At 43.5% G+C, this 13,651-nt stretch overlaps 1 protein-coding gene across 8 annotated transcripts in view; it reads left to right on the forward strand.

Annotated features, from left to right (window-relative positions):
• Positions 1-13,651, forward strand: part of pnpla6 (patatin-like phospholipase domain containing 6) — a 109,685-nt gene that overhangs the window by 65,224 nt on the left and 30,810 nt on the right. For all 8 annotated transcript variants that reach the window (XR_010034419.1, XM_063195855.1, XM_063195849.1 and 5 more), the window contains 8 exons: positions 1-105; positions 884-947; positions 1,273-1,441; positions 3,071-3,253; positions 5,164-5,282; positions 6,006-6,162; positions 6,789-6,905; positions 9,085-9,154. The exon at positions 1-105 is cut by the window's left edge and continues 45 nt beyond it. Coding sequence is in view for 7 of the 8 variants with exons in the window: in XM_063195855.1 (XP_063051925.1) it covers positions 1-105; positions 884-947; positions 1,273-1,441; positions 3,071-3,253; positions 5,164-5,282; positions 6,006-6,162; positions 6,789-6,905; positions 9,085-9,154 (984 nt within the window). In the remaining variant the exon portion in view is untranslated. The remainder of the gene's footprint in view (positions 106-883; positions 948-1,272; positions 1,442-3,070; positions 3,254-5,163; positions 5,283-6,005; positions 6,163-6,788; positions 6,906-9,084; positions 9,155-13,651) is intronic.

The following is a 13,651-nucleotide window of genomic DNA, read 5'->3' on the forward strand; positions in this document are numbered from 1 at the left end:
CGAACCCCGCCAGTAACCTCTCCACCGTGGCCGTGCTGCCCGTCTGCGACGACGTGCCAATCAATGCCTTCAACTTGGAGTTAAGCCACGCCCTCAGTGCCATCGGTAAGGCCACTAGATTTTTTTTACCCCCAATCTTGTGATTTCATGCCATCTGTTTTCTATCACCAACCGACAATTGGCTGATTGTGTTAACTGGATGATTTTGTATGTATTTTGTGTTTTTAGAAGTCATTTTAATGTTTTGGAGGGTGCTAGGGCGTGCTAATATGAATGCACTGTACCATACTGTATAAATGCAGCACCCGGATTCAGATCTGGCCTGGGTCATTTCTCAACCCCTCTCACTCTCACTCCCTCTCCCACTCTCTCTCAATCACTCCCTCTCCCACTCTCTCTCAATCACTCCCTCTCCCACTCTCTCTCACTCTCACTCCCTCTCCCACTCTCTCTCAATCACTCCCTCTCCCACTCTCTCTCAATCACTCCCTCTCCCACTCTCTCTCAATCACTCCCTCTCCCACTCTCTCTCAATCACTCCCTCTCCCACTCTCTCTCAATCACTCCCTCTCCCACTCTCTCACTCTCACTCCCTCTCCCACTCTCTCTCAATCGCTCCCTCTCCCACTCTCTCTCAATCGCTCCCTCTCCCACTCTCTCTCAATCACTCCCTCTCCCACTCTCTCTCAATCACTCCCTCTCCCACTCTCTCTCAATCGCTCCTGTAACTCTTCACTGTCCTATTTGAGTACGAGGAAAAGGCCAACGTGTATATTTCATTTTGTATGTCATTTTGAGTTACTAAAAAGCAAAATGATATGGTTTATTATGATGGACTTGTGTACGAGTTTGTTGGTCATGCTCTGCTTGTCTCGCCTTCCAGGCCCCACATTGCTGCTGACCAGTGACATCATAAGAGAGCGACTCGGGGCATCAGCTCTCGACAGGTGAGACGAGACAAGAATTTTTACAAGTCAAATCATATTTTTTGGAGTTAATACCCAGTGTGCGAACCGCTTCCTTCATCACACTGTGTTTACCACACCTGGATCAGTGGGGTGAATTTCTCAAAACCAAAGTTGCTTACTACATTAGCTGCTTTGTTGTTTTCAATGCATTTTCCCATTGGCAACTAAGGAAGTTGCTAAGTAATTTTCCCATTGGAAACTTACTAAGGTGCTAACTGGTTAGCAACGACATTGTCGAGAAACGGGGTCCAGTATCCGTCACGAGTACCGTTTGTCCATTTTTGTTTTTGTTTTTGCTCCCCAGTATCCACGAGTACCGTTTGTCCGGCTGGCTGGCCCAGCAGGAGGATATCAACCGCATCGTGCTGTACCAGACGGACAGCAGCATGACCCCCTGGACCCAGCGCTGCATACGCCAGGCAGACTGCATCCTCATCGTGGGCCTGGGAGACCAGGAGCCCGCCCCCGGACAGGTAACCAACCAGGGACAACCATTTAACCCTGGGGTTCCCAACCTTTTCCAAAGTGGGGCCCACTCGAAATTGTCACAAATTTTCAGGGCCCACTTCTGACCCAATAAAGAATAAAACTCGAGTAAATCATTAGCAACACACACCACAATATGATTATAATTTGTAGAAAATGATTTCAAGGCCCACTTGGAATACCTTCAGGGCCCACCAGTGGGCCCCGGCCCATAGGTTGAAAATCACTGATTTAACCCATTGATGCCTAAAGCACCTGCAAAAAACGCCTGCTGAATACCTAAGCCAACACTTTAATTATGAGTCATGGTCACGGTCTGGTGCACTGCCTTTTGAAAGGGCACTAGTATGCAACTCTTTAAACTGCAGCCGATCAATTACAAATATCCTGCTTGCATGTTTTTTTCAACATTGCAATGAAGAAATTAGTGTGTTTTGTGCATCGTTACTTTCCTGGTGAACCAGTAGCCTGTAAGTAACAGGCTACTGGCACACTGCCCTTTCACGCGTCTCCGCAGGCGGGGTTTAGTCAAAAGATGCTTGCACGCGGTTGGAGCAACCTCATATGAATGACATGACACTTCGACCACTCACGTTGAAGCTTTGTGACGTAGGACGTGTCGTCACGTCAGCGCCGCCAGGTCGGGAACCAAAACAGAACAACGTCCTTTAGAAAATCAACTTGAGGTATTTTGGATAACACCGCTGAAATTGCTGCTTCCATCCCGACGCATGATAACTCCTCGCACGCCGCCATTACTGTTGTGATTCAGGGAGGGGGCGGGCACAGCCGAACTACCCTGGGGGAGGGTGTTGCGTTCGATAAACGTCATACCCACTGAAATCCCTCCCTACGATCCTGATTCGTCGAGCTGCCCCGTTTATTTCGTAAACGGAGGAGGAGAGCGAATCACAGGTGCACCAGAAGGTTTGTGTAGCCCAGCCCCCTGGGCGTCAACACATAGCTTCTGGTTCACCAGGAAACATCGTTACAGCCCTACTGTTTGCAGAATTGTAGAGCTTATCTTTCTCCCCCTTTCCCATTATTTTTTTTCTCTCTCTCTCTCTCTCTCTCTCTCTCTCTCTCTCTCTCTCTCTCTCTCTCTCTCTCTCTCTCTCTGTGTGTGTGTGTCTTTGTGTGTGTGTGTGTGTGTGTGTGTGTGAGTGTGAGTGTGTGTGTGTGTGTGTGTCTTTCTTTGTGTATGTGAGTTTGTGTGCATATGTGTGTGTGCATATATGTGTGTGTGTGTGTGTGTGTGTGTGTGTGTGTGTGTGTGTGTGTGTGTGTGTGTGTGTGTGTGTCTTTCTTTGTGTGTGTGTGTGTCTTTGTGTGTGTGTGTGTCTTTGTGTGTGTGTGTGTGTGTGTGTGTCTTTGTGTGTGTGTGTGTGTGTGTGTGTGTGTGTGTGTCTTTGTGTGTGTGTGTGTGTGTGTGTGTCTTTGTGTGTGTGTGTCTTTGTGTGTGTGTGTGTCTTTGTGTGTGTGTGTGTGTGTCTTTGTGTGCGCGTCTGTGTGTGTGTGTGTCTGTGTGCGCGTCTGTGTGTGTGTGTGTCTGTGTGCGCGTCTGTGTGTGTGTGTGTCTGTGTGTGTATGCGTGTGCGTGTGTCCGTATCCCCCAGCTGGAGCAGATGTTGGAGAACACGGCGGTGCGCGCCCTCAAGCAGCTGGTGCTGCTCCACAGGGAAGATGGCCCGGGCCCGGCCCGCACCGTGGACTGGCTCAACATGCGCAGCTGGTGCTCCGGACACCTGCACCTGCGCTGCCCGAGACGCGTCTTCTCACGACGCAGCCAGGCCAGACTGGTACACTAAACTCAACTCATTTTGCCTTCTTATGGCTCATTCTTTTGAAACTCGATTGTCGGAAACTCTGGCTTCCGCCTCGGAAAAGTGGAAAAGAATGGGTACTAAAATCGGGGTGCAGACTGGTACAGTGAACTCAACTCACTTTGCCTTTTTAGATGCACCTTAGCATCTCTATAAGGTAGAGGTGCACCGAAAATTCGGCCGCAGAAAATATTCGGCCGAAAATGCAAAAAAAAAAGACACTTTCGGTTTTCAGCCGAAAGACAATTGAGTGGCTGAATCGGAGGCCGAATAGAACATGAATTGAAAATGGGCATTATAATTAAACTAATTTCAGTTCTACTCTTAACATTTTAAGACTTCTAATGCACATTTATTTTCTTTCAAAAACATGTCTACATTAATACTCTAAGTCTATGGCTTACAATAAATGTTTAATGTAATATTTGGTTTCGGTTTCGGTATTCAGCCAAGTGATTACTTATTATTTGGTTTGGGTTTCGGCCATACATTTTCATTTCGGTGCACCTCTACTATTAGGGGATATGTCCGTCCGTCGGTCAGTCTGTCACGGAAATTCGATAGAAAGTTTTTTTCAAGTCATGGAATTTGACCATTTTACATGCACATGTCAGGGATTGTCATTGAATGTTGTTAACAATAGTGTAATAGCAAAACTTAACACCTGCAGTGTCTTTTTGTTTCCCCTTGAAATGTGTAGCGTTAAAAAATGCTACTTCTTCAAAAAGCTTCTCAGTTCTGGCTGACATGGCTGATTTGACTAACAATGACAATAATATGTTTTTTTGTTGTTGTTGCATTTTTTTATTTTTAAATTAATCCACTTAATATTTAGGACGGGACGTCATGGAAATTGTGTTTCATGATCAGGGAAAGTAAAGGTGCCGGTATGCTTGCTGCAAGATACGCGAGCACGTGCACGATTCGTTCATGAGCGCGTTAACATGCGTATTTAATGTCAATTTCGCGCGCGTTGGACACGGCAGGCAAATGCGTGCGTCAGGTGCAATGTCTTCAAACTCGCTGGGGGCGATCGTAAGATAGACTGCGCAGTTCCACGCGTGTGCTTGATATAAAAACGACAATGGCAGCAACTTTTCAGAGCGTCTCGTTGAGTTTGTCCGAAATTTCAAATTTGTGATCATGCTTCCTTGTTGCACTTTGAAAAAGGAGCATGCACATACAGGAGTAGTAGCAGTATTCTTTCCTTGCCCAGGGAGCCCCTCTTTTTGTTTTGTTGTTTTCCTTGCCATCTGTGTTCCCAATTTCTGCATCCCAATGCTGCATGCTCTCTGCCCCCTGGATGATACCGCCAGTATTTTGCGTCTTGGTCAACTGCTTTTGAAGCAAGCATGTGCTATCATTTGCTCGCGGTGACGCGCGTAATTTACAGCTCGCAGCAAGCATACCGGCACCTTAATGGAGTGAGAGCTCTGTACATACTGCATATACCAAATGACAGATTCGTAACGCCCATAACATGGACATGGGCAATCGTACACCGCACCTTTCCTACGAGAAATTGGTAAATTAGCCTCCAGACTACCTCACTTGAGAGATTGTCTGGTGTAAAAGTGATACTGTAGCATTTTTGGAAATAAGTTTATTTCACACCTCTCCTTTAGTTAATGATCAGGTTTTACCTTTCTCCTGTACTTTCAACCGTTCTCTGAGAATGGCAGTGCAAATTCCACCTTCAAGCTAGCAGTTAACATTGAGTCTTATGAGACCGCAAACTGGCAGGAAGTGCAGGAGAAAGGTGAAATCCAATCATTTAACTCAAGGGGAGGTGTAATATGAGCTTATTTTCCAAAAATGGTACAGTATCTCTTTAAGCAGGCAGAGGCGTTTGTGATTTGAAAATGTCATGGTTTGTGTGTCTGCAGAGGGAGGTCTATGAGAAGGTGTTTGAGAAGACTGCTGATCGCCATAGTGACTTCTCTCGTCTGGCGCGAGTGTTAACCGGTAACAGCATCGCCCTGGTACTGGGAGGAGGAGGGGCCAGGTAAAAAAACAAAAAAACACAGACAATCAATTTAATACGTTTGATAACGTTGTGGAAAATGTGTCAATAGAAAAGTCTTTTTCAAATAAAGACTTAACATTCATTCTCAGTTGGTTTAGTTCATCTCCTGCGTTATCCTACGCACAATTGTTCAGCTTGTCTTTGTAATGTATATCATGACCGTTAACATTAGTTATAGAAGGTTATTAGTTCTGATCGGTCACGATGGCAGACGTGGCTCAGTGGTTAAGGACATGGCCGGTTGCAGGTTCACCTAAACCCCACATTGCTCCAGGGACTGTAACCAATGCCCAGTAATTACTTGAAATAACTAAGTCACTTTAGATAAAAGTGTCAGCTACGAAAAAAGTAATGTAATGTAATGTAATGTTCAGGGCTGATAGTATTCAGGCTCCATGAATGATTTCAGGCTTGACAGAGTTTGTAAAAATAAAGAGATTGATCATAATTAGCCATTAGTTTATTCTTATCTCAGAAAGTGTTACAGGTTCAGGGTTTTCTTCTACTATCAGGCTTGAATAATGGTCATACACAGGCTATTAAATGTTTGAATAATGTGTCAAAATAGGCCTACGTTAAGTCACTACGCAGTATCTTGTCGTTCTTAGAACAGGGGGAAAAGTTCAGGCTCAGGATTTTTTTTCACTATCACCCCTTGTAATGTAATGTAATATAATGTAATGTTGGCTGTGTATCCGGCAGGGGTTGCTCCCATGTGGGCGTGATCAAAGCCATGGAGGAGGCGGGCATCCCCATCGACATCGTGGGCGGCACCTCCATCGGCTCCTTCATCGGCGCCCTGTACGCAGAGGAGCGCAGTGCTGTGCGCGTCAAACAGCGGGCACGGGAGTGGGCCAAGGTACCGTGATGACACACTTAGCACACTTAGGAAGGAACGCAATTTAGATAGATGCATCCTGAGCCCATGGCATTCAGAGTTGTGACAAAACCGGGGTACAGCAATGTCAGTTGGTGACATTATTCACATAGATTAAAATTATTCTAGGCAGCTGCTTTTTTTTTCGCCAAGAGGCTGACACAGAACCACTACATAGACTGTATGCAGAGGAACGCAGCGCTGTGCGCGTCAAACAGTGCGCACGGGAGTGGGCCAAGGTACCGCGGTGACACGACACACTTAGCAACGCGATTTAGAGAGATGCATCCTGAGCCCATGGCATTCAGAGTTGTGACAACCGGAGTACAGGAAGTCAGTTTGGTGACATAGATTCATATTATTCTAGGCAGCGGCTTTTTTTTCCCACAAGAGACTGACACAGAACCACTACATATCAAGCAAAGATGAAGTAAAAATGAATTAAAGTTGTCTGGTTTTGTCTGGTAGGCCATGAAGTCTGTGTTGTCTGGTTTTGTCTGGTAGGCCATGAACTCTGTTGTCTGGTTTTGTCTGGTAGGCCATGAAGTCTGTGTTGTCTGGTTTTGTCTGGTAGGCCATGAACTCTGTTGTCTGGTTTTGTCTGGTAGGCCATGAATTCTGTCTTCAAGACGGTGCTGGACCTGACGTACCCCATCACCTCCATGTTCTCTGGCTCGGCCTTCAACACCAGCATCTCCAACGTCTTCGAGGACAAGCAGATCGAGGTGAGCTGAGCAGCCAGGTGCAGCCGGGTTAAAATAGCCCGATTATCATCGACGTTCAAATCTCTTCGAGACTTGGTCTGACCAAGAGCATAACAATTAACGTTTCCCAAACGGCATGGTTGACCTGCCTCCTTTGGTTTGCTTATGGTTGTTTGCTTATCGACAAAGTGTAGGAGTTCCCGTTGGCCAGGGTTTATAAAGGTGGTTAAGGGCCTTATTTTTCATGTAAGCCGTTGTCTTGCTTTAACCCTCCTGTTACCCTCAAATTTTGGAACATCCGTGATCCTTGGGGTCAATTTGACCCCAACCACTTAAAAGTCTACAAAATCAGTATGAAACAACACTTTGGCACATGTTTATGTCTCAGATATGTATTATTGCTCTGTTGGTGACATAAAAAGTCCTTTCAATATATCCTAGCACCCCCACACATAGGTCACACACCAAAAAACTTAATCCATGACTAGGCGAAAATTTGAAAAATAGCAATAAAATGTCATTAATTGGTCTAAAAACAGATGGACACATATTATTTCAATTTTATTGGCTCCATATACTCCCTAAATATGAATTTCTATAACTTATAAAATTCTAAAGAAAAAACTAATTTGATTATCAAGGATATTATCTATCTATTACCATATCAGTCAATTTGACCCTAAAAGAAATAGACATATTTCCAAACATTCAGAAGGTTTTTTAAGTCCAACATTCATTTTTTTGAATGTTTGAATGTGTATTCATAGCACAAGTATAATAGTTAGGTAAGAACATGGATACATTGACAACCAAGAGTTTCGGGAACAACATAGAAAATCATTGTTTTCTACATTGTTTCTACGCTTGAATTAGTAAGGTTTGCATGTGCTCCTTGTAGACATATTACATGTTCATGGTTGTGGGGTAATGTTTGAAGGAACAGGGCTGGGAACTTGTATGTTTACTTCTATTCACTATGTATGCCCACTGGAGAACTTGTGGTATGGATGTCAATGTGTATGTTCTTCACAAAAGTTACAGCTGTTGCTGTTCCTGCCTTCTCTATGTCAGGTAGCACCAGTTTATAACCAAGACTGCAGACAAAGGTGTCAATTTGGAACACAATACTGAAATGAGAAGAAAGGAGAAGAATAGCACCATTATATCTCTCAGTATAGCAAACAACCTTGAGATCGTCTCCATCTAAAGAAATACAATGGCTTGTCACCATCAGAACAGTCCATTTCAATATTTGGATCACAATCATAAAGCTTCAAATATACCATCACTTATAATTATGTATGCTGGGCACAGATCTGCATGCACAGCAATGCTGACCATATGTGACCCTTCTTATACTAGTGTTTGTGTGTAGTGGGAGGGTGCAAAAGTAGCTCCCAGGGTACAGGAATGGGGGGGGGTGTTGCTGTGGTGGGTGCCATGATGGTGCTTTGGGTACAACAAGGTTCAGTTGGTGTATTTTGTCAAAATGTCAACGCTGTATTAGCCACCAATGTCCAAAATGTTGCCGTGAATTACTTTTAGGCCTCCCCCATATCATTAGCATTTTTAGTTATCAGGGCCCAAACAAAAGCAAAATGTTCAGAAGAAACATGGCTGAATAGCTTATTGTCATGTATTTCACATTATCTAAACAGATTTTAACATCATTTGCAAAATATGAATGTTCCATGTATGTTTTATACACTTGAAACAATTGGGGTCAAATTGACCCCAAGGAACACGGATGTAACCTAAATGTGTCCAGCACATATGGAAAACATTTTTGCTGAAATTTCACTTTTTTCACATTCATCCCATCTATTTAGGAAAAGTCATCAAAGATGAGGCAGAAGAAACATGTACGTCATGTATTTTTCAGGTGTTAAACATTGAAAGGGGTCAAATAGACCCCAAGGATAACAGGAGGGTTAAGAAAAGTTAAAAGAGGGAGCATGTCGCTAAGCTAGTGAAAGTCAATGGATCCGTATAGCATGCTACATGCTACAGTGATCCGTTGACTTTCACTAGCTTAGCTACATACTCCCTCTTTTAACTTGTTCATTCAATTTTGGCTGAATTCACTAGCCTAGCATTTCCCATTGAAATGACTGGAGACGTGACTTATTCACTCTCTCCAGTTCTTATACTACCTCCATGGTTCAGTCACACTCTTTACACACACTTCATATTTTTTCAGGACCTGTGGTTGCCCTACTTCAATGTGACGACGGACATCACCGCGTCGGCCATGCGCGTTCACCAAGACGGTGAGTTATGCCAACTCTCTCCTCTCCTCTCCTCTCCTCACCCCCTCCAATATCTATCCCTCTCTCTTTATTTACCTACGTTTTGGTATTTACAGAGTCTAGTATCTACTGGATTTGTTTAGCTTTGTCAAGTGAGAATTTCAAAATATATATATCAGAGCTACTGGTTCATACCCCATGTTTATTTCCTTCCATTAGTTATTTGTTGAGTGGAGAGTTAATTCAGCTTAGCAAGTGGGTCGTTTTGCTATCAGGGAGGGCGTTGCTATATGCGACCTTGCCTCCTCCACTTGCGCTTGTCTCCTCGTCCCGCCTCCTGGCCACTCCTCCTTGGAGAAAACGATAAAGTTTCCCAGCTGTCAGCCTAGCCACAACAACTTTTGAGGGACTGTTTTTCATTCACTATCCCAATTGCAAATGAGAAAAAGACTCTACAATTGAGCTTTTGCAAGATATTGAGATATAATGCTGTTGTCAGTGATGTCATCATGACATATTACTTCCTGGTACGAGGAGAGAAGCAAGTGGAGGAGGCAAGGTCGCATATTGGAACGCACTCAGGGCTGCTGGTTCTTCTCTCTTCCTGCTCCAATCAGCGATGGCTATCTGACAGTGAGGGGACACTTCCTGGAACTGATGTCCACTTTGAACGGTTTTGCTGTTTTGTGGCCAGAGACAGTCCGATATACAGTCCACATGTCAATATTGACTCAACATGTTGTTGCATCTAAACCTGCAATAAAGACGTAAACTCAGAAGGTTTATCTAATTGAAACACTGGAAAGGTTTTCCAGTCAGGCCTTATAAAACGTTAATGGCACAATGAATATTTTGTTTGTTTGTTTTTCCCATTTTAATTTTAAAGGAATGTCTCCAAATATATGTCAGTGTTCCTGCAAATTGAATGGTGGAAGTGACTTGGTAATTCGCATTGCCACCTTTACACCCTCCCTGAGTCTCCAGCAAATGTGCTGGTAAGCACTAGCAACAGTGCAGGAGTACAAAACATCAGAGTTGCTACTTTGTTGGTTGCAATGCAATTAGCCATTTACAAACAGCTTAACCCATTGACAACTGGAGTTGCATTACGCAACTTTCAGGCTCATTAGATTTGAGACAACTTTATTAAAAATCTCTGTTTGTTTGAGATGAACACATTCTAATGAAAGATGAGCGTTTAGCGTTTAGCCTTTAAATGCAACTTGGTGCATATTTTTATGTTCTTCAATAGCTGAGAGTTGTAGGTTTTTATAGCCTGAGGGCAGCTTTTCTTTAAAAAAAAGGGCTCAGGCTTTCAGCACCCTTTTTTTGCAGGTAGCTTAGGTGTCAATGGCTTAACTGGCTAGTAACAGAGAAATGCAACCCAGATGTAGTTGATGGTAGTTTGCTCAAAAATACTGAAGGGGCAAACATGTCTCTCACTTCCCCATCCTCCACCTCCAACTCGCATCTGCCTTCAGACGTCGGTCTAGCAGGTATTTAGATTAGGGGTCGACCGATACAGGTTTTTTAATAGCCGATGCAATACAGATTTTTTTTTATATATATATATTGGTCTATCCTTGATTTAGATACATGGACCCAGGGAAGCTGAGGCGGCTGCACAACGGGGCAGACTGCACCCACTGCCCAGGCAGAGAGTAGGCCCAAAATAAATTGGGTCCTCATTACATGATCATGCATTGAGTTTGTGGCCCCGTTCAAATGACTTTGCCCTGGGGCCCCCTGCATGCATGCCCATGCTCATTTTCTTTTACAACAACACCTTTGGAAATGTGATCAGTTCTGGGAAGAGGTCCAACAGGCTTCTGGCTTGCTGATAGGAGCTGGAAGAAGGAGAGAGAGCTATGCAAGTTTTCTTGTGCGCTCCATTATGTGACCTTGCGTCCTCCACTTGTGTTTGTGGCCTCGTACCAGGATATAATATGTCATGATGACATCACTGTCAACAGCATTATATTTCAATATCTCGCAAAATCACATTTCTAATGTCATTTTTCCTCATTTGCAATTGGGATGGGTGAATGAAAAACAGTGCCCCAAAAAATAGTTTTGGCTAGGCTGACAGCTGGGGAAATGTATTGTTTTCTCCACGGAGGAAGGGGTCAGGAAGCGGGACGAGGCCACAAGCACAAGTGGAGTATTCAAGGTTGCATATTGGAATACACCCCTGGACTCCGAGGGTCCACATGTGGCTGTTTAGCTGCGTGTGCCAAGTTGACTGGAGTTTAAAGTGCCCAGAGTAGTGCAACACCAGATTTATTTATTTTAGTTTTTTTTGCTGGGGAGTGTTAGTGTATATCAAATGGAAAAGTTGAGTTTATTGGGTGCTGGCAGTTTAAGAGGTGGCCTGGCCTGGCGGTAAAGCTGTTGGCACTTTCCTCAGTCTCTTGTTTAGTAACTAATGGCACTCAGCATACTCGAAGACAGTTGCAGTTGGGTATCGACTTTTATTTTATTATTATCATGAAGCGTAGCATAAAACTCCTGTAAAATCCAAGGTCAACCAGTGTAGCACATTATCTGACCACCACATGATGGTCTGGTTTTAGTTTAGAGATCGCGTCTAGGCAAAGTATACTGGTCTTAAAGTGATACTGTCCCATTTTTGGAAATAAGACCTATGAGACCAGCTAGCGGCTAACTGGTCTCATAGGAGTCAATGTTAACTGCTAGCTTGTAGGTCAAATTTGCACTGCCATACCCAGAGAACAGTGGCGGCTGGTAGTCTGTCAAACAGGGGAGGCTGTTCATATGGCCTCACACACTAAAGGACTCTTGTTGAAACAAATTTGTTAATCATTAATCATTATCCCCCTTGTAGCCTATTCATAAGGACATCTTTTTTTTATTATTATTATTATTATTATTATTATTATCATCATTAGGCCTACCTCCGCCACATAATGATGTGATTGAGTTTGCCTTCGTTGTCTTTGTTCATTACTGGGTGCACGGCTTAACTTACCACTAGAGGTCGCAAAATCTTTAATTATTTACCAGACATTGCCAACACAGTAGGAAACAAGGACTCGCCACTCACGGGACTTGGCAGTTAACCAGTTGGTCAGACACCACACCACGAAATCTAAAAAAAAACGGTTGTTCTTCCCTACCTTTTTCACCAAGTCAATATTAGGCAGTGCTCTGCTCTGCTCCTTGATATTCATTTTCTCCTCATAAGGACGACTGGAATTCGCCAGAATTTAATACACAATGCTTGGCATTTTGCATAGCTCTCTAGCTTTCTTGCAAGCTAGCCCTAACGAAAAGTAGGCAACTTCAACTTTTGAATTGGGAGATTAAAAAGGATAAGGACGTGCCACTATTAAGACTTTATTCACAACACTAGGTTTACAAGAATATGTACACAAAACTGGAGTACACCGCAATGAATAGCTTCCCCACTGGTTACCACGACGAAACTTCTCAGTCAAATTAATAACATATCCGCATTTCGAAATGAAATCAACTACTGTAGCCTACTGACACGGGGTTCACCCAATCACAAGTCGGAGCTCCAGTCTCCGGTCCCTCCCCCCTCCTCTCTCTTCTCCATTCACTCCCAGTGAGGCTCAGTCTCAAAATCAAAAAAAATTTCACGGCAATAGCCAATGACCGTTTAGCATTTTTCCATTGAAAAAGCATACAATCCCACATGCCATTGAAGTCCATTGAGACTCGACTTGCTTGCGTTGTCTGGAGCGGAAAAAAACTCGTGCGAGCCTCGGGATCGTATTACAGATTGGTTTCATCTCTAAGTTGAGCACATGCATTTTCTATGGAGCTGGGTCTGAAATAGCAATGTTATTAAGTCGTGTAAAGCATTAGTTTACATACTATTCTCCGTGATTTTGGACAGGAGGCGGCGCCTCCCTTGTACTCAAGGAGGAATCGCCTCTGCCAGAGAACGCTTGAAAGTGTAGGGAAACGGTAAAACCCTATCATCTAACTCAAGGGGAGGTGTAAAATAAGCTTATTTCCAAACATGGGACAATATCACTTTAAAGATCTTACAGTTCTAACTGCATTTACAATGACAATAATCTACTAGTGAATGCTTGAGGTGCTAGAAAACTAATGCAAGTGATAATAACTGTGATCAACCAGGCATCTTTGCAAGAACAACTTAACAGACTGATTTTAACCATTTAAGCCTTAGCCATACCTCTTTCAGGAAATGTAAGGATATATTAGTAGAGCTTAATATTACACATCTTAGAAACTCTTTTCTTTTTGTTAATCTTGCTGTAGCCTTCTTTTAGAATTAGATGACTGTACAGTGTTGCATGCTGTTGTTACTGTTACTTTTATTACTGTGTATATTCATGTGTATTGTATTGTTATTTGGGGGTATAAGGGGTGGGGGATTGGAGTTTTCAGTAACATTCTAGAATGCATTACTGTACCGTGCTATGCTGTATGAATTCCATCCCATCCATGCTTGTTTATTCATCATTCATGTAATGCCCATTGACTGACAGACTGATTAACTAA

The sequence above is a fragment of the Engraulis encrasicolus genome, chromosome 1 (genome assembly GCF_034702125.1).
Source record: "Engraulis encrasicolus isolate BLACKSEA-1 chromosome 1, IST_EnEncr_1.0, whole genome shotgun sequence".
Classification (NCBI taxonomy): Eukaryota; Metazoa; Chordata; class Actinopteri; order Clupeiformes; family Engraulidae; genus Engraulis; species Engraulis encrasicolus.